Source organism: Denticeps clupeoides, unplaced genomic scaffold (genome assembly GCF_900700375.1).
Source record: "Denticeps clupeoides unplaced genomic scaffold, fDenClu1.1, whole genome shotgun sequence".
Lineage (NCBI taxonomy): Eukaryota > Metazoa > Chordata > Actinopteri > Clupeiformes > Denticipitidae > Denticeps > Denticeps clupeoides.
This window is the reverse complement of record NW_021630120.1, coordinates 64,833-87,720: the sequence shown is the minus strand read 5'-3', so window position 1 is coordinate 87,720 and position 22,888 is coordinate 64,833. Positions and strand designations below refer to the sequence as shown.

Here is a 22,888-nt window from a genome sequence, read left to right as displayed (position 1 = left end):
CTTTATTAATAGAGGAAGGATTCAACAAAATCTATTGAATTCAGAATACAAAAACGATTTTAAAATGATTTTACATTTTACAAGGGACTACACTGAAAGAATTATGTTATTGAATACTTTAGGTGTTCAGGTTTCGGATATCACCACATTTCAAAGTAGTACACACCACCTCCAATGCGTAGTTCACGACAAAACAGTATAAAAAATGAAATTAATTTAATGTTAAAAATGAAATAAATTTGTCAATACTAAATGCATGTATGATGTGGCTTGGCTTTGAGGCAAGTTTCTAATGCTTATTGTTTTACTTTATACTGTTTCATTAGAGCTCTGTTGTAATAAATCTGGTTTGATTACCATTTTTGAACACAAGGATTAATAAAAATGTAGCATTGTGTTATGTTACCTATTTTTACAAAGCTGTATAATTTGCATAACTTGGCATGTAATCACTGTACTTATTGATCATGATGGCATTTGCTTTGTTGTATACCTGCAGTTTAACAGACTCAGGAAGCTTCATGTGCAAAAGGCCTTCATGTAGACTCTCTTCCTCATGTGTCTCTGCCTCTTTCTGATCTGACCCTTCCTCTTTGTCCTCTTCTGCTTTTTTCTCAGTGTCAGTCTTCTCCTCTTTGCTATCCTCCTCTCCTTCTTTTTCTGTAGTGTCTTCTAGTTCTTCTTCCTCCAGATCTAGCTCCAGCTCTTCTTCATCCTCCTCCTCCTCTTCCTCTCCCACCCCCTCATCCTGAACTTCGTGGTCTGTCTCCTGCTCAGCCTCCTCTTTCTGTTCTGTGCCTCCCTCCTTCAAGGCTGCTTTTTCCACTGCTGCCCCTCCTTCCTCTGTGGAGGGGTTCTCTGCCTGCTCCTTGAACACAGTGGGCTCGATCATCTTCAGGATGTGGGTCACGTCCTCATCCTCGAACACACCCATGATGAGCAGCGTGCTAGTGAGCTTCAGGATGGGTACGAAGTGGAACTCAACACTGCCACCTACTGGGTCCCGCATAGCCTGTCCACCATCCTGCACTGCTTCAGTTAACATATTTAACGCTTTGGTCTTCAGGATCTGCGGACAGAGAAATCACGAATTCTGAAATTCAATTATTTGAAATTGCATTTTCATCTTTTCCTCTTTCTCCTTCTCCTTACCTGCAGAGGAATTATGGGGCTTAGGGTATAAATATCTGCATTCGTTCCAACAAAGCCTGTGGGTGAGAAGTGCAGTTTGGGCCGTAGGCAGGTGGTCAGACCAACGCCAGGCAAGGCATGGGACTTCTCTGCATCCGAGTAGAGCGTGATGCTGCGCGTCTCGTCTGTCATGGGCACTATAAACTCATGGTTGGTCATGAGACGATTGCGTCTGGCGGACTCAAGGTGCATACTGATGAGCAGGTCGTAGTAACCACTGCGGATGGGCCCGGGCAAGTAGGTATTCTCAATGGCGTAGAAGAGCTGCGACTCATCCACATGGCTGCACAGGGCATGAGCCACACGGTTGTTGCCCAGAGCACAGACTGAGCCGTAAAGCTTCAGGGTGTGGTAATGAAATGTCATCAGGTCCATGCGCTCTGACAACTCAAGGATGTCAATACATCTGTAATAGAGAGAAAATGTAACAAGCTAAGGGAGAAAAAACACCATGACCAGACACATCCAGTCCACAATGGGTAGACCTGCTAACATGATCTGGGCACCTGAAGTATTAAGTGACAAGCTTATGGAATTAGCCATGTGCCATGATCCATAATGTTCCAAAAAAAAATAAAAAAGAAAAAGGAACATTAATAATAAAAATTTTATACAAATGTCGTCCAGAATAACAATTATGTGTATAAATGATGAATCAAAAAAAAAAAAAATACAACAAAAAAGAGATTCACATTTACATTTAGAGCATCAGACACCGTGGTCCAGAGCGACAGTCTCCCTGGAGCAATGGTAGTAAGTGGGGTTTGAACCTGGGTCTTCTGGTTCATAGGCAAGTGTGTTACCCACTAGGCTACTACTACCGAGAAATGAGACTGTAGCACTTCTGTAATACTGAAACTATAACATGCCTGTTCTCCTCTGGGATGTGCAGAGCCATCATGGTGAGTGGCTCAGAGCATTCAACTTTCCAGCCCAGTCTCTCGCTGATACGACATGTCTCAGGTGACAAAAAGTGATTGGGCATTCGGCTCCAGATTACAGGAGTCAGCATCTGAACATCCAGTCGTGGAGGACACTGAGGGACCGGGTTCTTGCGGTCACTGCGGAACATGGCTGCTGAGATGGGCATGATGTTCTAATGGAAACAAAATGCAAGTAATAAATAAATAAACAAATAAAAATATGCCAAAGTACTTCTGGGCACAATCATAACGTTCAAAATAATAAATTAATGCATATATTTAATTCATTCATTAAATTGGAGATGATCTGACCTTAAGTTTGCCCAACTCCACCTGCAGCACATTTTGACTGGAGGGTAAAACAAATACAGCCGGGAACAGTTTGGTGTTGGGCTCCACCTAATAAATACACAGATAATAAAGAAAATAAAATAAATTGCAATTTGGGGAAACATAATTTATATTTTTGAGAATATTGCACAAAAATCTTTCTGCTCAAAGTTTGTGCTCCAGCACATACCCCAAAAATCACAAAGATATTACAAGGACTTGTGGCAAAATACATTTAACTAATCAAGCTCACTGTGTGGTTTTATGAAACATGCATATAGATTATTTCAGCTTTATCTCAAGCATTCTACATGGTGAACTAGAAATGAACACATCTGCATCATTTTCTGACGTCATTAAGGGGAGGTGTTCAGATTTCCTGGTCGGGAACTCGTTTTTCAGCTGACCTGGTAGAACGTGTTGACCTCCTTCCCATTGGCTGTAAAATTCATAAGACCTGTATCAAGGTCGACAAGGCAACCAATCACAAGGTCCTCCTGGCTGCGTGTCTGCTGCGAGTTGCTGAACTCTCCACCCCATACCATGTAGCAGTTGCTGCGCTTCATACTGGTCAGAGAGAGAGGTCAGAGAATATTTTAGTGCCTGCATTATAGCCTGTTTGTGTGTCAACTGCTGTACTCCAGGTGTCACTGACCTGTCGTGGATGTTACCCTTGTCATCGCCCACAGTGACAGTAACATTACGCACTTTGCTGAGATCAAAATGGGGGTCGTACTGATGGTAATCAGGGGTAACCCAACCTGCCCAAACCCCTGTGGCCTCCTGCCCCGCAAACACGCGAACAGAGTAGTAATACTGCAACCCAAAAAAACAGGCATAGGTTCAATTAAAACAGGTACTATGTCGGGCATTTATATGTAAAGATATAATTCCACACGTGCATTAAAAGAAGCTAGGGTGGAAATCGGATCATACTGTTGTTGTGCTCAGGATGACGTCAACATCATCTCGGTCATCTGGGACAACATCTTCCACCAGCCGAGGAATGGCAGGTACTACAGGTGGAGGTGCAATGAAGGCAGCTTTCTTTGCCTTGAAAAGGAACCTGCAGGATAGTTAAAGACACCACCCCCACAAACAGTAAAAACGGCATCAGTAAATGGACAGACCTATTCTCAGCGATTAAATCCAATAATAATTCGTTCATCCTAAATCCCAGCAAATTATTTACCTACTGTTGTCAGTATATATAACTATATAACTTAATTGTCAAAATAACTTTCTCATCTGTCTTTAACATTCATCAATAATCCTACCCTTTCTTTTTACTCTTCTCGGTGGTCATGTCTTTCTCATTTTCTTTAGTGCCTGGTATCTCCTTGGGTACAGATGGCTCCTTTTCCTTCTCGTCCTGCTCCCTGCGTGTAGCTGATTTTTTCAGCTGCTCAAACTCTGAGTCAGGCTCCACGTCCAGAGCTTCGTCTTCAGGGATGGTGAGAGCGCGGGTGATGGGCGTGCTGCCTGGATGGACCTTGAATGTCTCATGGAACTCGATGGGCATGCTGAGACGTAGGAAAAGCAGGTCAGTGTTGGCATTCTGAGACCCAAAAGTTTTGTGGGTTAGCTTGAGGCAGGGGGCGCTGTCCACAGTTCCATCCACACGGGATACCTGCAGGGCACAGCATGTTTGAAATTAAGTGGGAGAAGAGGAAGTTACAGAAATATTACTTGTTAATGATCCTTTATATTGCAGAGCAACTTTATGATATCTATCATGCCTATAATAACTGTATGGGGCATTTAACCTCTGCAGCGTTTTCTTGAGGCAAGAAGCCTTAACACACCTCTATGTGTTGGTGGTCTTGGGGAACAGGGTCAAACTGGGGCAGGCTTTTGCTGAACCACATGGTGATGTCTCTCTTCATGTTGATTGCAAAAGGCTCAAAGCCCTCCTGCAGGCCACAAATAGTGAAGTAGCGCAGGCTGCTAACGTTCTGGCCAAGGTTGATGCGGCCCACTTGTGAGGGACCCAAACTACACACAGGGATGAATCCTGTTTCAAACAGAGGATTTTGGTAAAATTAGATGCAAAGAAAACTTTTCTATTTTATTCTTTTCAGGTCCTTAGAGTGCATCATCTTTTCATTCATCAGTGATATTCCTTTTTCTCCTCACCTTCACCAATCTCAATGTCCTTGAAGGCCATCTCAGAGCCTGAGTCACTGATGAGCATCTCCCCATTTAGTGTGAACAAAATGTTTTGCTCAGTCAAGTCAATCATACAGCCTACCACATCACCCGGCAACCAGCTCCGCCCAAATGGCTCGTTACCCACATGCCAACGTTGAGCCTTGAGAGAAATAAGGAAACCAATTAATCTCATGTTACCCGACGAGAAGAATAAATTCTCACAAAAGTCAGTGAACAATTAATACATCAGAATTAAATTGTTGCTAAGAAGTGAAGTGACAAGAGACACAAACCTTGAACCCATTGAAGACATATGCCATGTCATCTGCACCCAAATCTACGTCTGCTCGTACGTTGGGGCGCGCCCAGCCCACCCGCATCTCCCCCACTGTCACTGCTTCAAACTCAAAGTACCACTTCCCCTGCGTCACTGCATATGATTTCTCAGCCCGGAAAATACGGATCTTATCACTTCGTGAGCCTGACATGCCGTGCCCACCTAGCAGGAGGGAGATTGAGGTTCAAGAAGAAAATGCACCTTTAAGAAAGTTCGTTAAAAAACACAAATGCCAGTTGAACAGACAGGTGAACCTTCAGACAGACTCACTGCTCTCCTGATCTGGTGGCTCAATATTGTAGCCGTAGCCAATGAGAGTTCGGACAGCTGCACACACTGTGTCCCTGTTGGTCTTCTTTGTTTTCTCATCCAGGAGGTTGTACGGAACAAGGCGAGGATTGCGCTTGTTCACTATGTCCTAAAATAAAACCAACTTTGTGGGCAAGGTCAGAACTCTGTGCGTTATATGGTTTAAAAAATGAATTCGGTCAATATTCCCTGAAGATGGAAAATGACTCATGAAATAAGCAGTGATCCATGGCCATATAGGTCTTAGTGAGAAATGTTATACAATAACTCTGCTGTGAGATTGACAGCAAATATACAGGATACAGGATGAGTGCCATAAACTACAAAATGGAAAAAAAATACCTGCACAATGCTGTAGGTCCAGCCTTGGCGCACCCGGTCACGTGCCCACACGTTATGCCCATTTTCTGCTAGTCTCTCCACCAGAGTGTTCTGATTAGGTGTCAGCTTTACATGATTCATGTCGAGGGGAGCTGGTTTATAACCATTGCTCTGTGCATATCTAAAATCAACAACAACAACAACAACAACATCTAAATGAACTAATCGTTCTGCAACTAAAAGAATGAAAGGATGGAGTCTAATTTATGTTACCAATCCTGGCCTGCAGGTGGACTTACGTTTTTGGGAGTTTAATTTTCTTGAGGTTCTCCTCAGCCTTCTCATCTCCCATACCTACATGACAGCCCAGAGCAAGTAAAGTCCTTCAGAAATGAAAGAAATATTTTTTTTTAGAAAACACCATGTATTGTTTGTTGGCATCACAACCAATGAACAATACATTAAGTCAACACAATTAGTAAAAAGGTTTTGCCCAAACCCATGAGACACACTTGAGTGTTTCTCCAGCCATAGCAAGATTATAGTTTTTCTCTGGCTCAGGCAGGTTTGTAAAGTCCACCAGACATGGATGCAATTTTTTGTTATCATCTCTGAACTGAAAAAAGGAAGTTAAGAGAGATGGTAAAGGAGTATGAAGAATTGATAATAAAATAATAAGAAATAATAAAAAGATGAAGCAAATATCAAGTGGAGACCCACTGTCCCATAGGTCCAGCCCTGCTCAATTCGAGTTACAGCCCACAGCTCATGACTGTTCTCTGCCAGCTTCTCACGAATGCGCTCCAGGTGGGGCGGAAGCACAATCTATAGCCAGAAAAGCAAAAGAATTGAAGAAAGAAAATTAAGATATGGGGAAAAAAAAGTAAAATTTCAGTGGTTTTACCTGAATCGTGTCCACTGGATAGGGGGTGAATGCTGTGTGGGAGAGGGACTGGGTCGGCCCCAGAAGGTTCCGGACGCCATTGAAGTCATGCATGTATTCTTTAATAGGTTCAATGTGCAGTCGGTCCTTGGGCAGGACTGCCTCATAGCAGGGGGCATAGCCTGGAGGTGGCAGGAATTTAAAGTCTCCATGACGACCACCCAAGAGGAATCGCACCCTTGAGACGCAGAGAGAAGAGGGAGTTCCATTAAAACACTGTCTGCCCCAAAGCTGAAGAGCTCTTTCATATGTCACTGTCATTATAATAATCATCCAATTTAATAATTATTATTCTTAACACTCTTATAGCCAAAGGCAATGCATAGTTTTAGTGGTGGCCTAGCGGTTAAGGAAACTGCCCCGTAATAAGAAGGTTGCCGGTTCGAATCCCGATCCGCCAAGGTGCCACTGAGGTGCCACTGAGCAAAGCACCGATCCCACACACTGCTCCCTGGGCACCTGTCATGGCTGCCCACTGCTCACTAAGGGTGATGCTTAAATACGGAGGACACATTTCACTGTGTGCACGTGATTGAAATGACAATCACTTCACTTTATTGAGTGCAATTTTAGTTCATTCAACAATTCGGAATGTTCTCTTACTTGACGCCAGCAGAGAAGCTGACAGCAGGGAAGAAGAGGCCATCAAGATTGAAGTTCTCAAACATGCCCTGTACGGGATGGCCATTGATGCGAAAGGAGATACTTGGCACACTCAAATCCAGGCAGCAGCTCACAACGTCTTCTGCTGCTAGGATGTGTTGATTGGGTGAGGCTACATGCCTTGGGACATGTCCTGCTCAGAGGAAACAGGATGTTAGAACATCACGTTCTTTTAAACTAAGGTGTTTATCGGCTCTAACTCACTACACTAACCTGACCACAATTGTAGCCCATCAAAGCTATATGAGTAGAGGTCATCACCAACACCATTGCTCCCCCACCCCTCTCCACCTCCAGGGTATGGGCTGTAGCCCTCAGTCAAAGCCCAACCCACACGTAGGTGAAAGGGCTGGGCAGTTACAAAGGGATCCACATGGTCCACCATCAACTCATAATACCACTTCTTGTACTGAGTGGATCCCTCACATGTGCCCAAGAAGATATTTGGTCTCATGCTAGAAGAGAAGAGAAGGGTCTTTGTTTTTGAGAAACATAAAATATTGTATATTTTTCTATGGTATTGATTCATTGATTCAGCTGCTTAATTCTCAAGATCCTCTTGTACCTGGTCACATAGTTGATAATGCTTGTCTGCAGAAGAAGATCACGGCCTGGAAGCAGATTCTCTGTGATGAGGTTCTGATTGGACCTCACAGCCACACCATTACACACACAGAGAGAACAGAGGACATCCAGAACCTATGTGAAATCAGAGACATCAGGTTAAGGTAACACCATTTCCTTAATTCTTTCTTATATGTATATGTATTCATGTAAGGACCTTGTGGTTGCGGCCATGTTTATCCAGGAGTGCGATTATGGATTTGATGTGGTTCTCCTGGATAATGTTCAAAACCTCAGGACTCTCAATCAAAATGCAGTACAATACTTCCAGTATTCCTGCTCACAGAAACACACATTATTTGGTGCCACTAAAATGCTTAATAACTTGATGAAGACGTGTGAAGTGAGTTGTACCTGAGGAAGCCTCTAGTCGGTCCAATTTACTGACCAGCCAGTCCAAGTTATTGCAAAAAAGTGCACAGTTAGCCCTATTCCCTCGAATTAGAGAGGCTAAGCAAATAGAAAACACACACATACTCCAGTCACCAAAAACCAGTATCTCAATATGAAGAAAGAAATTAAACACAAATGTAATGAAACTATATACAAAACTAAATAATAAAAAAAACATTATGACATTATCTTCCTACCCAATAATTCATACAGCAGGTTAACAATCTCCTTCCAGGACTCAGCAGCCTCCTCTCCGGCAAACTCAGAAAAGTGAGCAGCTGAATTATAGACATTGAGCCGGTCAATACATTCCAGCACCAGTGTGATCATACCCTATAGAAGACAGAGGAACAACGAGTTATGCAACATGTTTCATTAAAATAAAAAAATTAAATGTAACAAAACATTAATGTGTCTCAATGTGTCCCCCACTAAACATGTCTGCCAAATGCCTTAAATGCAAATGTAAATGTATAAAATGTGTTAAACGCAATGTATAATTTATAACAGTGTTATATAATAAAAAGTGTAAACTCAATATGTGTTTAAAAGTGTTAGAGGACAATTGTGTAAATTCACCTCCTCCTGAAAGAGGTTCTGTCGGTTCCGAAGAGAACGCAATTTGCTCTGTTTCTCCTCATGCTCCAGGTCTTCATGTGGAGGTCTGAAATAGAAGATGAGATCCTGCAGGAGCAGGACCACCGAGTCCAGTGGCAAAGCTGGTGGAACAGGAGCTTTACTCTTCCCACTGAGAGAATCCAGACCTCTGAATACACACATACACATTATACACACATAAACATATTACTCAGACACCTACACACTGCACAAAGAATAGACAGGTCAGTAGGTCAGGCCTACTTAATGAACTGTGAGAAGAGGCCTGAGGTACTGTAGATCATTCTTGCAGCTTGAGACTCAAATGTCTGTGAGCGGGCTATGGTCAGAGCATCGTCCATGTGACCCTCCTGATGCAGGATAGCCTAAAGAGCAGTCACACACAGACAGACAGTAACTACACAAACCATGCATTACTGACTCAGTGTTGTGAAAGGTGAAAAAATGAACTACATGGCCATTTCCAAGCAGACAGACTTATTAAAGTACACTTGGTTGCAGTTGATTCTGCAGTGAAATGGTAGGAAAACATAAACCAGACCTTTCTCTTGAGTGGGCCGAGGCGGGCAGACTTGGCATCGACAGAAGCATAGGTGAGCCACAGGCTGGTGGAGGCATGTTGCACAAAGCACATGGACTCTCCATATTTAATCTCAGGAATGCCCATCCCCTCCACCTCACGCTTCTGTACCATCTCTGTCTTCTCCTGTACTTATACAATCATGTACACACACACACACACACACACACACACACACACACACACACAAACATTAATGTAGTTTCTTGTTCAGTCATACACACACAGATTCTCCAACTATCATACATATATAAGTGCATACAGCTTTTTCAATACACAAACTCAATTGTCACTCATCCTCACAATGGTTTTTCACAGTCACACTCCGAATGTTATAAATCAAGTCATCTGCATCGCCCTTTGCCATTTTTTTAATAGCAGATGAGGTTTTACTGGACAGCTGTGAGCATTCACACAACACAACGTGAGAAAAAACACTTTAATTACATAAAAAAACTCATTTTAATAACGAGGCGGGGCTGATCTCCTGCAGCTACCTTGACAGCTTTGCTGTTATTTATGAAATATTTTTATGTTGTAGCTTCATGTGTTTACACTTTGGATGAATATACACAAATAAAAACCACTACTACTGCTTTATCCCTTCCTCTGTCCCCCTATTCATTTTAATCACGCCTCCGGACATTATCCAGTTTACATTAACATAGACCAGTTCAGAAGTGGTAACCACCACTCATGTCAGATTCTGCACAATAGTTATGTACTGAAGGTGCTGACCTTGGAGATGCGGAAACAAAAGGCAGACATCCTTGTGTTGGCTTTCTCTGGGTCAACCACCAGAAGGCCCTTCTCTTCATCTAGGCACAGGTAGCGGCCCGTGGTTATATGGCGAACCCGAAAAGACTGGCCCCACTTTATATGGCTCCCACTCCAACTGCAAGGAGCAGGAAAAACGCAGGTTACCGTACTGAAAAGCACTATCCTAAACTCAACAGTAAAATTTGATCTTCACAGAAGGCTGCAACTCACCCAATGCGCAGTGGCTCCAGTCTCCATAGAGATCTAGCCTGACTGCAAACAGCGCCACCCTCATAGTGAGCACTTCTAGCAAGAATGTAAAAAAGTGGGAGGGGAACAATAAGTAGTTAGTAGTGATGGGATTACACTGCTGACACAGTATTCTGTGACACCGTATTCAAGACAAGCAAACCTGCGCTGGTCATCACCCTGGTCAGCAGCAGGAATGGTGAGACACTCATCCATGTGACCATGGAAGAGACGTACGACATAGCCTCCAGTCAGGAATCCTAACAAATTCGCAGTGACATTTAAAACAGCATAATGCAAATTTCAGTCAGACCATGGTTCTTTTCCAGAGTAAAAAATTAAAGGTTGCTAAACCTTCAGCAAGTTCACAGCCAGAGCAGATGGGGTTCATATTCCAGAGGGTTTGCATGAAGGATGCATCCACCATCAGGTCACCACTGGCATATGACAAGTGCTGCATACACACACATGCAAACACCACATCAACTTTTGAAGACTTTATCACATTCTTTAAGTATATTGTTGACCAAGATTCTTACCAAGTATCTCTCAGATGACACACTGACCAGGATGAGGTCGTCTCCCACCCTCACTTTCTCACCTTCTGACCTCTGTTTTGAAGCAGGGTGAATGGTCCACCAGCATGCTTCTCCTGTGGATAGCACATTAATTGAACAGAAACAAACAAAAAAAAAAAAAGAATGTGGGCAATATTACTGAGAATTCTTCACATGCTACAGACTAAGGCTGTATGTGCCTTAGTCTGTAGCATGTGAAGAATTCTCAGTAATATTGCCCACATTCTTTTTTTTTTTTACACGTGTGTACTTCTGCCCCTTAGTTGAGTGATTTTTGCTAAACATTATAGGTAAAATGCAATTATTATTCTAATGACCTGGAACAAGTTATCTTTGCATTCCAAAGTTTAGGTTGAAGATTTTTTTTAAAATGACATATACCAGTGGAGTCTTCCTGTATGCCCACATCAAATGCCAGTTTGTCTGTGAGTGAACGGGACGTGGTGAGACAGCTCAAGTACTGCAGTAAAAGGAGATTCGACTCAAAGGAGATCATTCAGATACAAACTTCTTGATATTATTTCAGTCCAAATACAATGAAAATCTTTCAGAGTCTTTGTGTGTTCACTGACCATTCCAGAGTGTGTGTGCCGCAGCAGAATGGCATGGCCATATAGCAGGGTCCGATGACCCCCACCTTGAGAGGACTGTGGAAACAGATGGCAACAGATATAAATTCTTGCACTATTTGTGCATGACCAGGTTATTTCATAGACTGATTTACTAAGGTAAAAGAACCATTAAAACAAATTAGTTAAATATAGTTAAAAAATTTTGTTTGTTTATGTTTGTATAATGTGGTGCTGTAATGGCTAGGAAATACAGAAAGTAACATACCCATTTATCCAGGTCCACTGCCTAAAGCAAAAAAAAAAACAGAAAATGGCAATCAAACATTTCCATCAGTTACGAGAAAAAAAAATCTGAATATTGCTGAATATTACTGATGAATGGTTAATTGAGTGTAATTAATTTTGCACTGATATTATTGCTTACTGTTATCTTAGCATGATGCTACAGTCAAGCTCCTGCACTCCCACTCACACAGCTGGCAAGCAAAGTATTTTACTATCACGCCTACTGTAAATAATACCTCAATATCTTTTGTAAGCAATCTTTCCGTGAAATATCAAATTCAAAACTGCCTTATCTGGCAACACTGTCTCATGTCTCTGCAGCTCACTCCATTTTACCCTTTTCCCATCCTGAACCTGTTTCTTTTTCCTACCCCATTCTGGTCTGAGGTGTTAGCCAGCATCTCCTGCAGAGCCCGCACAGAGAGCGACTGCTCCAGGATGAAACAGCAGATAGCCAGGTCAGGTGGTACATTCTAGAAAAAACACACATAAAAAAAAAATATATATATATATATATATATATATATATACACACACACACACACACACACACACACACACACACACACACACATCAGAAATAGTGCTGGAAACTGAACAAAGCAGCGTTTGTTCAAAATGATTCTTGATCTTCACTTTTTCTTCTACTTTAAATTTGAAATAAACAGCTACTGAAAGGTTTAACTGTAGAGGTGTGGACTGTACCTGTGCATTAGAAGTGGTCTCCAGAAAACACAGACGGTTGCCAAATCCTTCACACGACAGACAGAGTTTAATCTGCTCCTTCAGTATTGATGCCGTGCACTGCAGGACCACTTGATCATCCTTCAGACAAAATGATACAAAACTACAATTCTGAATATGGCAACAAAAGAGAAAAATAATAATATAATATCACTGACAAAGTTTAAAATAATAATGTAGCTGAACCCACATTTGATGATGCCCTAGATACTGTGCTAGTATGAAGAAGTCCAGTTTTATGACTAATTTGATCAAAGCGACTAAAATAACAGAAAACATTTAATAATGAAATGAAACTTTAAAAGAATCACACTTTGCTTTACAAACACAGAATTCCAGTGGAACTCAAACGTAATTGTTGATTTGCTAAACGTTTCTCATGCAGATTTTCCATCATTAACAGACATTTCCAGCTACCAGCGTCATTTACAGAGTAATTTCTGATGTCTTCTTAATGCACTAAACGATTGTTTCCTAAAAAAAAAAACAAGGAGAAAATGGGACAGCACCCTAGAGTGAATTTTACTGCACTTACTAAACCAAACAATATGCAAATGTATTACTGGGCAGCCCAGATTAAAAATATGTTGACTTGGTTTATGAATGGACATGATTGTTTATGGATTGACCTGGAATCCTTGTCTTGCCACCCACCTCTACTTAAATGCCTGCCCTTCGTTAACAATTTCAATCTGATAATTTCTGTTAAAAACAATTTTATTGTTCATAATACTTTGCTGGTTTGGGGAGATGTGAAACAATATCTAAAAATTCAATTTTCTTTAACTTTGTATTCCCCTTTGGCATCAAACCCAGATCTTCCTATACAGCTCAGAAGCAGTGGATTAGTGGAATGGAGGTGAAACAACAATTTGTTGAACATTTGTGATGTATTGACAAATGGATTAGTAAAATCTTTTTCACAGATTAGGTCTGATTTTGGCATCTGACATAAGGACTTTTTCAAATTTCTTCAAATTTGGATCCAATTTAGGAAAATGACTTTTAGTCCTGAAGACTGGAACGAGTTTCAAGATAGAATTTTCCCCATTGTACCTCGAAATATTTTACACCAGCTCAGCTCCAAATAAGTTTCCTAATACCTCAAATTTGTGCTACAAGTGTAAATTGTATGTTGGAACATTTTTTTCATGTTTTGTTCTTGTGAATTAAGTGTCTCCAGGGTGGGATCAGGAAAACTTATGTTGTTAGTTAAAAAAAAAAAACAATATACATAATTGCAAAAAACGAGGACGTTTCTAACTGAATTTTGCTCCCTCAATGGTACACTGGGTAATCAGGTCAGTACATGTTGGTAAAGGGTGTTTCATGTGCTCTCTAACCTTGGTCTATATGAGCATAATCTCAGCACATGGGGTAGAGTTACAGCCAGGCAGAGAGAATTTAGAGCGAGCTTAGAGAGAATGATTCCAGCACTGGAAATACACACACACACATACTTGGAGTGGCCTCATCCACAGAAAGCCCTGTGGCTATTTGGAAAATTTATCAGCCTCCAGAACTATTACTGCACGGTTCAAGTCCACACATCCACCTCATGTCATTCCACCGCATTCCAGCTATGCCAAAGTAAAACCCTGACTTGTACAATTTGTGTATTTCTAAACACTGTCAGGTCGTAGCACTTTGGGAAGAACATTGTGTTTTTCAAAGCTTCCTCATTTGGATTTGGACATGACATGTTTTTTTGTGCAAGGAAAATTAGGTCAAAATTGTAAAGGTCTCTGACTACCAGAGAAAACAAAGCTAATGTTGACATTGAGAGGAGACCAGAATGGCCTTGTAGAGGTGACAGCTGTCAACAGATCCCCTCAAACACATCTACCCACATACTCACCAGAGTCTGTGAAATATGCGAATATATCTCTCTAGTTTTTGTTGCTCCTGTAAGTCAGTGAGGAGGGTCCTCCTACAGATGTGCACCCTATGGTGCACATCTGTAGGAGGGTGCACCCAGATGTGCACCCTATGGGTGCAGTGGTAACCAAGCGGGTAAGGAAACAGACTCGTAACTGAAAGGTTGCGGGTTCAAATATGGAACCACCATGGTGCCACTGAGGTCCCCTTGGGCAAGGTACCGTACCCACACACTGCTCCCCAGGCGCCTATCATGGCTGCCCATTAAAGGTGGTGGGTTAAATGCAGAGAACACATTTCGTTATGTCACCATATGCAGTGCTAATCACTTTTCTTTCACTTCAGATACTCAGTTGGAAATTCTTCAACGGTGGACATTTCAAAGTTCTGTGGAAACAGAGCAGATGACCTAACCTGGCCATGCGCTGTACCAGCTGTTACTGGTACACCATTTGTCCACTTGGAAAACCCAAAAGCACTCAACTCTCCAACCAAGGTGGAAATGTAACTAGAATCAATGTTATTCACCAGTAAATATATGTATGCAATGTTATATATTCAAATACACCATCAATCTACTTAGCTCGTCTGAAATAAGTCAAATTTAGGGACAGAGTTGTATGGAAAGAATAAGGAGTACAAACAGAAGCAAAAGCAACATTACAGCAAATTCCAAAGTATCTACAATCCACAGAGTGTGAACAGGACTGATTTAGACAGCTGCTAAGTTGCACCACAGCTCTTCAAACACAGTTTATAAAGCACACAGAGTGCACTGTGTCTACACACATTACATTTAACATTACACACAAGGGAACAACTGTCAAGCATGTTAATTTCCACATTTGTACTTTCACCAGTACCTTTTTATTAATGGAAATGATCTCATGATACATGCTGGCCAGTGAAAACACAGTCAATGAAACGTTAACTGTAAACCTATCTAAACAGGCTAGACTTATGTTAGATCAAGAACCTAGTCTTAAATCCTGTCAAGGAACACTGATATTGTTTCTGTGCTTTTTGAATTTTTCTTACAACCAAGAAACAGGGTGAAAAATATCTACCAAAACTCATTTTATTATTATTAATAAAAATGCAACGAATAATCAGATAAGTAGCTGAGAAACCATATCTACAACATCACTCACAACCATTGAGTCTATTTACAGTTTCATCCCAATAGGCAGTATGCCCCTAATGTTCACTAAAAAAGCCCTGAATGTGGCATGTTGAGCACACCATAACCCTTCAGCTCGCCTGCTTGAATTTTGTACTCAAGATATATATATATATATATATATATATGTGTGTGTGTGTGTGTGTGTGTGTGTGTGTGTTCAAAGGCCCGCCATAGGCCTTGTACCTGCTTACATTTGTTCAGGTCATGTGCCAAGGACTTTTATGCACCCCGCTTCATGAGGTCACCTTTGTAAGGATTCTAGGGACAGAACATGTTTCTATAGACACAAGTATGTAGAAAGCTACTCTATGAAACTACATTTCCCATTTATTTCTGTCCTTCAAACATTCGTCACCTCTCCCTACCTTTCCTTCCACTGCTCGCCATAGTCGCTTTATTCTTAGCTTGTTTTGCCAGCACATCGCCCGTGTATCCGAGACCCCCCACCCCACAGCTGTCAGCTGGCACAAATTTCTCAACCCCTTCCCCATCTGAGTGACAATCTGCCCCACCGACCCGAGCCTTTATAAATAGATAACAATGCCAACCTAACACAGCACCTGCTCACGTCCATCCACAGGCAGCCACTACATGTTCTGCATTCACCCCAAACCAACAAAACCTTACTCTTCAAGACTGGGATGGGGACACTTCATTGTTGTTAGCATGCAACCTCATCAGCACCAAGTTTGCCCCGCGGCACCTGTGCTTGCAGAATTAAGATGTTAATTAAACCTGTAATTTCGGAACGTGCTAAATTCCCACGTGTGCTAGTAAATCGGACAGACCGTGCGGAGGAACTGAATCTCCTCTTCTCCTTCGGCACCTTCTGCCATCCCGCCGCGTGTTCAGCTCCACCTCTCTCCTCTCACACGGCCGCTGCGACAGTGGGACTAACCCACACTCTCACTCCTCTTCCAGCTCTCTGGTCTGCTGTGGGGAGGCGGAGCAAAAGCTCTTTCCCAGCATCTTTCCACAAGCAGAGCCTGTAGCTCAGGAGAACTGGACTTTCTTCATTACTACTTAGTCTTGAAAGTCTCTTTTAGAATTTAATATTTTGGATGATCGAGGAGGGGAAAAAAAAAAAAGGTTCCCCTAGACTAAATTGACAATTTAAGCAATTTATTAAGAACAAGGATAAGAAAATACATTAATTCACAAGTAATTTAAAATTATTTGAACCAACCAACAGAACAATTTTAACCGTATGAATGAAAGAATTGTTGCGTTCAGAGTGGGAGGGGGTTCCACGTGGCCATGCGGATCTCAGGCGTGTGCCAGCGGGGCGAGTCTCGGTAGCTCCTCTTGGTGGTCGCTGGCCGTATCTGTAGGGTTGGGGTGGAGATCTCCACACAGAAAGAAAACTGGTCACCCAGGTCACCGTGCGCGTCAATGGAACCCTCCAGTGCCGGTGTGACGGAGGATTTGTGCGGGGTGGCGTCGGTGGAACCTCCAGGCTCACCCTGGGGGGGTGTGTTTGTGGGCGAGCACGCTGGACTAGGTGCACGGGTCGAGGGTGCGTCTGAAGGGGTACAAAACCTGGCTGGAGAAGCGATGGGTGTACATGCTGCCGAGTCCGGCAGCTGCACGAAGGCCAGGTTGTGTGCGAATGTGCACATGTCGTCTGTGTGCGAGGAGAACTCCTCCTTCGTATTGTCCCCGCTGGACGTGACGCACTGACTCTGCAGCAGGCTGGAGAGGACATCGACACTGTCCTCAGGCTCAGGGTTACTCAGCACCTCGAACGGCTCAAAATCCAGGTGAGGAGCAGAGATCGACTCGTTTTCAGGTTCCACTTCAGGATCAGACACGGGCTCAGGAATTGAGCAAGACCTGGAACCCCTTCCTCCGAGACCAGGTTTAGGACTAGACTCCCCGCCGCTGGCAGGTAAATCGTCACAGGCCGACTGAGGGAAAGCTGTGGTCTGTAACATGGCACGCATGAGGCTGTCTGGGGGACAGCTCAAGGACAGCGGGGTCACGACTGGCTCCTCGGCCTGTGTGTACGACCCAGTTGGGCTCGGGTGAGATTCTGGTGGCGTCTCTTCACCCTGCAGACCAGGGGCTACATCCTCGTGGCTGTTGGAGCGGCCAAACCTCCTTGCACCCTGCCTCTTCAGACGCACGGTCACCCTGTGAGCTGGTGTGGACGGCTTTGACGGCGGATTGGCTCTGGGGGTCCGCATAAAAAGCGCTAAAGCGTTAAAGCTCCTGAGGCGCTCAGCCACCGACATGCGCTGCTGAGACCGCTTTAACCCCGCCCCCAACCCCGTAGCAGTTTTGCTAGTTTCATCCTTTGTCTTTTCTTCTTCCTTGTCCTCTTCTCCTCCTTTCCCCTTAACCTCCTCACTGCTTCCTGACTCAGACCACAATCCATGACTGGATCCAAGAGCTCCTCCTGACTCCACACCTTCTGCCTGGTCCACTGTCACCTCAGGCAGACTGATGGATCGCCGTGGCTGATGTCGCTTTTTCCAAGCTCTCTGACAAGGCGGCTCCGCTGACCCTGAGGCCGGCGTTCTCACGCTCACGTCAGGCTGTGCAGGCTGAGTGTCACAAGCTTTCCCTTCTAAGACTACTGCCGAGTATTGGTGGTCAGGAAGTTCTGGGGTCTCTGAAGCATCAAATGTTTCAGCAAAGCTGCAGTTCAGGAGTTCTGGATCATCTTCCACTTCCGTTGCTACCAGCACTACAGAGAAACACATTAACTGTAAATCAGCAACAGACCGACACAATACAAGGAACGTTCACACAAATGAGCTCATACCCCTTCCTGGGCCATCAATAAGGATAACTGGAATCTTTAAAGGTACATTGGGCCCAGAAGATTCTGAGTGGTCATCTGCCATCTGGGGGTTGTGGCTACTGCCAGCTTCAGATGTGGTGATCTATAGATCATGGGGGAAAGTAACAAAACTAACAGAATTAACTAGGTTATATAAACTAAAATACCATACTTAGAAATGTGTGAAAGTGACCATGGCACAGAAGAAAGGGAGAAGTAAATCCAAAGACAGTGAAGATCCAGAAAGCAACATACAGGACTAGTTCCACTGGTCGAAGATGAGAAGTACAGAGACCTCCTCCTGTCTTGCTTCCTACTGTCTTGCACTGCATTCCTGAGGAGAACAAGTACAAGATAATAATGTTTGAAATGTATAGACATTTGGGATGTTCACATTGTTATTAGGAACACAGCAGGGGGGTCAGAACTTCTGGGAAACCTAGGGAGATGCCCTGGTAAGTCCGGGTTGGTGGGAAATGATTGACAGAAGGCTCCATTCTGCGTGATTTTACTTTGTGCATTTCAATGATCAAAGAGAATAGATTTCTGAAATGACTGAAAAAGGGCATTAAGTATGAACACCTTTGGCTCCTGTGCCTCCTCCCCCTTTCAGTCAGACCTCCTTCCTGGGCAGCGAGGGTTATGGCTGTGTCTACACACACACACACACACACACACACACACACACACACACACACACACACACACAGGCTGAGAAGGTGAACAGCAGGGGGGCGACGGTACAACGTGTGGCTTTATCTGAAGTGCAACGTCTGTTCAAATGCACTTTTGATAGACAGTCGTCCAATCACAGGACATTACTGGACCAATGCAAAAGCGAAATCATGCAAGTGCATTTGGACACTTTGTTAAGGTCGTGTAACGTCAAGGCTAGTGCCAAATTAAAGTTAGTCACCAACCAGGTTGCTGAACCAGCTGTCTGTCCTCCCGCACATCATGGAGCGATCGCCTATAAAAACCACACTATTTAAAATCAATCAAACTGCCCATGCATGCAAACAGGAATAACCACACACCGGGTGCAGTGAAACATCACAACAAAATTCACACACACCGAACAAAATGAAGTTACCTCTTCTTAGCTGATCCCTCATCGCCCTCTGCTGCTGGTTCTTCAGTGGTCTTCCTCTTCACTGTGGCAGGAGACTTAGGAATTGGACTCTTAGACCTCTGAATAGCTTTAACAAAGTTAACAACAACAACAAAGGGAAGTGATTGTCACATGTGATACACAGCACACGATGCACACAGTGAAATTTGCCCTCTGCATTTAACCCATCACCCTGAGTGAGCAGTGAGCAGCTATGACAGGCGCCCGGGGAGCAGTGTGTGGGGACGGTGCTTTGCTCAGTGGCACCTCGGCGGATTGGGATTCGAACCGGCAACCTTCTGATTACGGGGCCGCTTCCTTAACCGCTAGGCCACCACTGCTCCAATGGGCTGACACAGAAAACATTACCTGTGCAAGCACGACATACTACAGAAAGCAGACATTTCAAAGATGCAATAAATCAATCGGAAAAGGTATAAAAATTACAACTTGACGTGGAATCTGAGCCAGCAGTGGTGCGGGTGGTTTTCAGTTTGCTCAACGCATCCACAAACATTTCTGCAGGAAAGAGAATGAGGTTGCATGAAACAGAAAGAAGTATTCGACGAGCTGAACAACTCTGCCTGTCTACCCACCCCCCACACTGCGCCTGCGCTGCCGTCTCAGGCTCCGATAAACATTTAACCCGCCGCGCCGGTTAAATGCAGCGCCATCTGCTGGTGGAGAGGAGCCACTGGCTTTTCTTGAGTCTTTCCACACCCACTCAGGTACCAACCCTGAGTCACAGAAGACGGCAGAAGAACAAATAATAATAATAAATCACAAGGAAAATGATGAATGGGGCACGCCCGAGGAGACAATGCAATCCTATATCTGCGCAGCACAGCTCTGACCGATGTTATCGGACTGCTTGATGAGTGTTGCGATGACCGCTGCCTGCTGGTCCAGCTGTTTCTCTGTGCTGACCGTCAGGCGGGAGATTTCCACCGGGCACTGCAGCAGGTTGGGCGCAATGACCAACGCCAGACTGCCAACCTCCATACGGTTCTCACTAGACCTGGGACACAAAGACACGGAGCAGAGGGTCTCCACGCAAAGCTGAGACATGTAATTGGATTTGCATAATAAAATAAAGTCTGAGCTTTTCCTAGAAATTGCCATATACATCAACAAAACATTAAATAGGCAATAGGGCAACTGCTTGACAATTTTATTTCAGAGGTTAATTTGAAGTGAAGTTTCCTATGCAATTAACAGGATTAATGTTAATTGAAAGTTAATTGCTTTTGACAAAAATTGTATTGATCTGACCACATTTGGAATGTGATGAGACTTTCTAATAAACGTAAAGAAATTTCAACTTCACACTCGTACCTTTGTGCAACACGCTGCAAGAATGAGCAGAAGTATCTCAGCGCGCGCACTTGAGCAGGAGGAAACAGCGCAGTAAGGAGCAGCACGGGTCCTTCCCCGACCGCCTCTGGCGCCGCGGCCTCCTCCAGGCCTTGGGCCTGACACAGAGCCCCGCGAAGCTCGCACGGGATAAGCGGCCGGGGCAGCTCACGCAGAAACTGCTTCAGCAAAGACGCCACGTCGCACGGCTGCAGTGCAGAGGAGTCCGAGAACATGCACTCGACCCGCTCCAGCTCTGTCTGGGAGATAAATACAGGAAGACGGACAGGAGGGTGGGCACATGAAAAACGGCTGCCTACACAAGCTTAAAGGTCCCCTGACATAACGGTCTTATTGGTCCCCTAATACTTTATCTGAAGTGCCTTTCTGAAAGACTGCTTCGGTGCAGAAATACGGCCACTTTGATCAAGTCCCACAACGAGATTTCATCAGGACGCGCCGTTTCGGTGTCTGTAGCTTTAAATGTAAATGAAGAGGAGGGAGGCGGGACGAGGAGGAGAGTGGCCAATAGAAGTTGAGCGGGCGTTCCCAAAATAACGTCAACACTAATCACCAACCAAACTTCTTTTTTTCCTTTTGAGACGAAAGTAAAATTCCAATTTTGCTCATTTTTACATCCAAATCACTGACCAACTGCAAGGCTTCGCACGCTTCTTAGTTAGTTGTTTTAGGGGAGGGGTGGGAAATTCTCTGGGCAGAAACCATGCATGAGAAACAGGAGGAAACCTTCCCCTTATGATGACATAAATGGACAAATCCCATATTCAACCGTCTGAGCACTCTTCATACGTATCGCCATTTCTAGCCACCGTAGGACAATAGACAGGCTAGGGGAACTCATATCAATGACAAATATTCTCAAAAAGTGAAGTTTTCATGATTGGTGACGTTTAGGTTTCATACTGGTCCCACTAGGTTCCATCAGTACCACCACAGAACCACCAAACTGCAAATAAAAGAAAGAAAAGTCACCCTCAGTGCCCGGATGCGTGCCAGAGAGCCGGTTTTTCGGAAGAGCCCCTCTGTGTGCAGATGATTGGAAAGGAACTCGCAGGCTTCCACCAAAAACCTGCCGGAGAGAAGTCACAGGAGAACAATGGCCACCAAGAAACTTTTAGTCATTCTCATCAGAGCAAGATCCCGACATGTTGCACTGCTGGATCGGGACAGTTCATCTGGTGAAGATGATGAAGTAACAGAACAGCAGTATCATGCAGCGTGCTTTACTCAGGTTACTTCAGGCATTTCCTCGCGTTAGAGAAAGTTCATTTGAGGACACGGAGGCCTACTGTGGAACGGATCCCCCAACTTCTGCCACTTGACGTTGCGGCAGGAGCGACAGGTCGCGTCCGAACGCGAAGCCCTCGGTCTTACGGGCCTGGAACACAAACGATTGCGTTATAAACAAACGGGAGACCCGCCACGGTCGGGACGCCGGGAAACGTGGAGCGGGGCCTGCGGCAGGTACCTCGGCGGCGGCGGCGTCTGCGGCGGACCCTCCATCCAGAAAGTTCTTCCAGTTCTTGACGCGCACGCCGGCCGCCTTCAGCGCGCGTATCACCGCCAGCACGCGCGAACGCTCCTCGGCGGTGCCCGGCATCGGAGCCCGGTTCGGGGCTTTATCTGCCGCTCGTCTCGCCCGTGGAACGCGGCCGGCCGGCCATCTCGGAGGCGAAAGGCGGGGGGCTAATGAGGCTAGGCGAGCTAATGGCTTAATTAGACTACCAGTCCAAAACGCGGGCCTTGTTTATCAGCAGGACTAATGTTAAAAGACACCAAATGCGTGCAAAATATTTTAGTATATTAATATAGTATATAGTTTTAAATTAGTCAAGTTTTGTTTTATATCGAATACAGTTGGAGTTGTGGCTGAACTTCTAACCGCTCAGTTTTACTTCCGGTCACCTGAGAAGGGGAAGGAGGTCATTTAAATGTCACCTTTCAGAAGATTTGCTGTTTTGAGACGTTGTTCGATGAAAGTAAGATA

The 22,888-nt window shown here is 44.1% G+C and overlaps 2 protein-coding genes across 16 annotated transcripts in view; both read right to left on the bottom strand.

Annotated features, from left to right (window-relative positions):
- LOC114784058 (ryanodine receptor 1-like) overlaps positions 1 to 16,571 on the bottom strand; it is a 53,335-nt gene extending 36,764 nt beyond the window's left edge. For 5 of the 14 annotated variants that reach the window (XR_003748761.1, XM_028969332.1, XM_028969334.1 and 2 more), the window contains exons 1-37: positions 16,420 to 16,467; positions 12,532 to 12,651; positions 12,198 to 12,299; positions 11,807 to 11,827; positions 11,542 to 11,616; positions 11,351 to 11,429; positions 10,931 to 11,043; positions 10,746 to 10,845; positions 10,555 to 10,651; positions 10,374 to 10,448; positions 10,122 to 10,278; positions 9,345 to 9,509; positions 9,047 to 9,168; positions 8,765 to 8,951; positions 8,383 to 8,518; positions 8,147 to 8,242; positions 7,950 to 8,068; positions 7,734 to 7,867; positions 7,382 to 7,623; positions 7,109 to 7,301; positions 6,467 to 6,683; positions 6,283 to 6,387; positions 6,075 to 6,178; positions 5,862 to 5,945; positions 5,584 to 5,743; positions 5,203 to 5,350; positions 4,889 to 5,094; positions 4,581 to 4,755; positions 4,250 to 4,458; positions 3,722 to 4,074; positions 3,381 to 3,510; positions 3,100 to 3,260; positions 2,852 to 3,011; positions 2,427 to 2,513; positions 2,061 to 2,287; positions 1,153 to 1,597; positions 494 to 1,069 (exon numbers count right to left, since the gene is read on the bottom strand). Coding sequence is in view for 13 of the 14 variants with exons in the window: in XM_028969332.1 (XP_028825165.1) it covers positions 494 to 1,069; positions 1,153 to 1,597; positions 2,061 to 2,287; positions 2,427 to 2,513; positions 2,852 to 3,011; positions 3,100 to 3,260; positions 3,381 to 3,510; positions 3,722 to 4,074; positions 4,250 to 4,458; positions 4,581 to 4,755; positions 4,889 to 5,094; positions 5,203 to 5,350; positions 5,584 to 5,743; positions 5,862 to 5,945; positions 6,075 to 6,178; positions 6,283 to 6,387; positions 6,467 to 6,683; positions 7,109 to 7,301; positions 7,382 to 7,623; positions 7,734 to 7,867; positions 7,950 to 8,068; positions 8,147 to 8,242; positions 8,383 to 8,518; positions 8,765 to 8,951; positions 9,047 to 9,168; positions 9,345 to 9,509; positions 10,122 to 10,278; positions 10,374 to 10,448; positions 10,555 to 10,651; positions 10,746 to 10,845; positions 10,931 to 11,043; positions 11,351 to 11,429; positions 11,542 to 11,616; positions 11,807 to 11,827; positions 12,198 to 12,299; positions 12,532 to 12,651; positions 16,420 to 16,467 (5,928 nt within the window). In the remaining variant the exon portion in view is untranslated. Of the gene's footprint in view, positions 1 to 493; positions 1,070 to 1,152; positions 1,598 to 2,060; positions 2,288 to 2,426; positions 2,514 to 2,851; positions 3,012 to 3,099; positions 3,261 to 3,380; positions 3,511 to 3,721; positions 4,075 to 4,249; positions 4,459 to 4,580; positions 4,756 to 4,888; positions 5,095 to 5,202; positions 5,351 to 5,583; positions 5,744 to 5,861; positions 5,946 to 6,074; positions 6,179 to 6,282; positions 6,388 to 6,466; positions 6,684 to 7,108; positions 7,302 to 7,381; positions 7,624 to 7,733; positions 7,868 to 7,949; positions 8,069 to 8,146; positions 8,243 to 8,382; positions 8,519 to 8,764; positions 8,952 to 9,046; positions 9,169 to 9,344; positions 9,510 to 10,121; positions 10,279 to 10,373; positions 10,449 to 10,554; positions 10,652 to 10,745; positions 10,846 to 10,930; positions 11,044 to 11,350; positions 11,430 to 11,541; positions 11,617 to 11,806; positions 11,828 to 12,197; positions 12,300 to 12,531; positions 12,652 to 16,419 lie in introns of all 14 variants that reach the window. The other 9 variants (XM_028969338.1, XM_028969344.1, XM_028969337.1 and 6 more) reach the window with 4 other exon arrangements.
- Positions 16,572 to 16,800: 229 nt separating this feature from the next.
- Positions 16,801 to 22,600, bottom strand: LOC114784063 (rho GTPase-activating protein 22-like). Of its 2 annotated transcripts, XM_028969350.1 has the most exons (13): positions 22,370 to 22,600; positions 22,191 to 22,279; positions 21,874 to 21,970; positions 20,863 to 21,140; positions 20,382 to 20,545; positions 20,124 to 20,264; positions 19,975 to 20,046; positions 19,510 to 19,615; positions 19,337 to 19,386; positions 18,999 to 19,068; positions 18,672 to 18,750; positions 18,399 to 18,519; positions 16,801 to 18,320 (listed from the first exon to the last, which is right to left on the bottom strand). In XM_028969350.1, exons 1-13 carry the CDS (start codon positions 22,499 to 22,501, stop codon positions 16,861 to 16,863), a joined length of 2,859 nt encoding a protein of 952 aa, XP_028825183.1. In that variant the 5' UTR covers positions 22,502 to 22,600; the 3' UTR covers positions 16,801 to 16,860. The 2 variants fall into 2 exon arrangements, with proteins under 2 accessions (XP_028825183.1, XP_028825184.1); XM_028969351.1 differs by lacking the exons at positions 18,999 to 19,068; positions 19,337 to 19,386.
- Between the last annotated feature and the right edge of the window lie 288 nt (positions 22,601 to 22,888).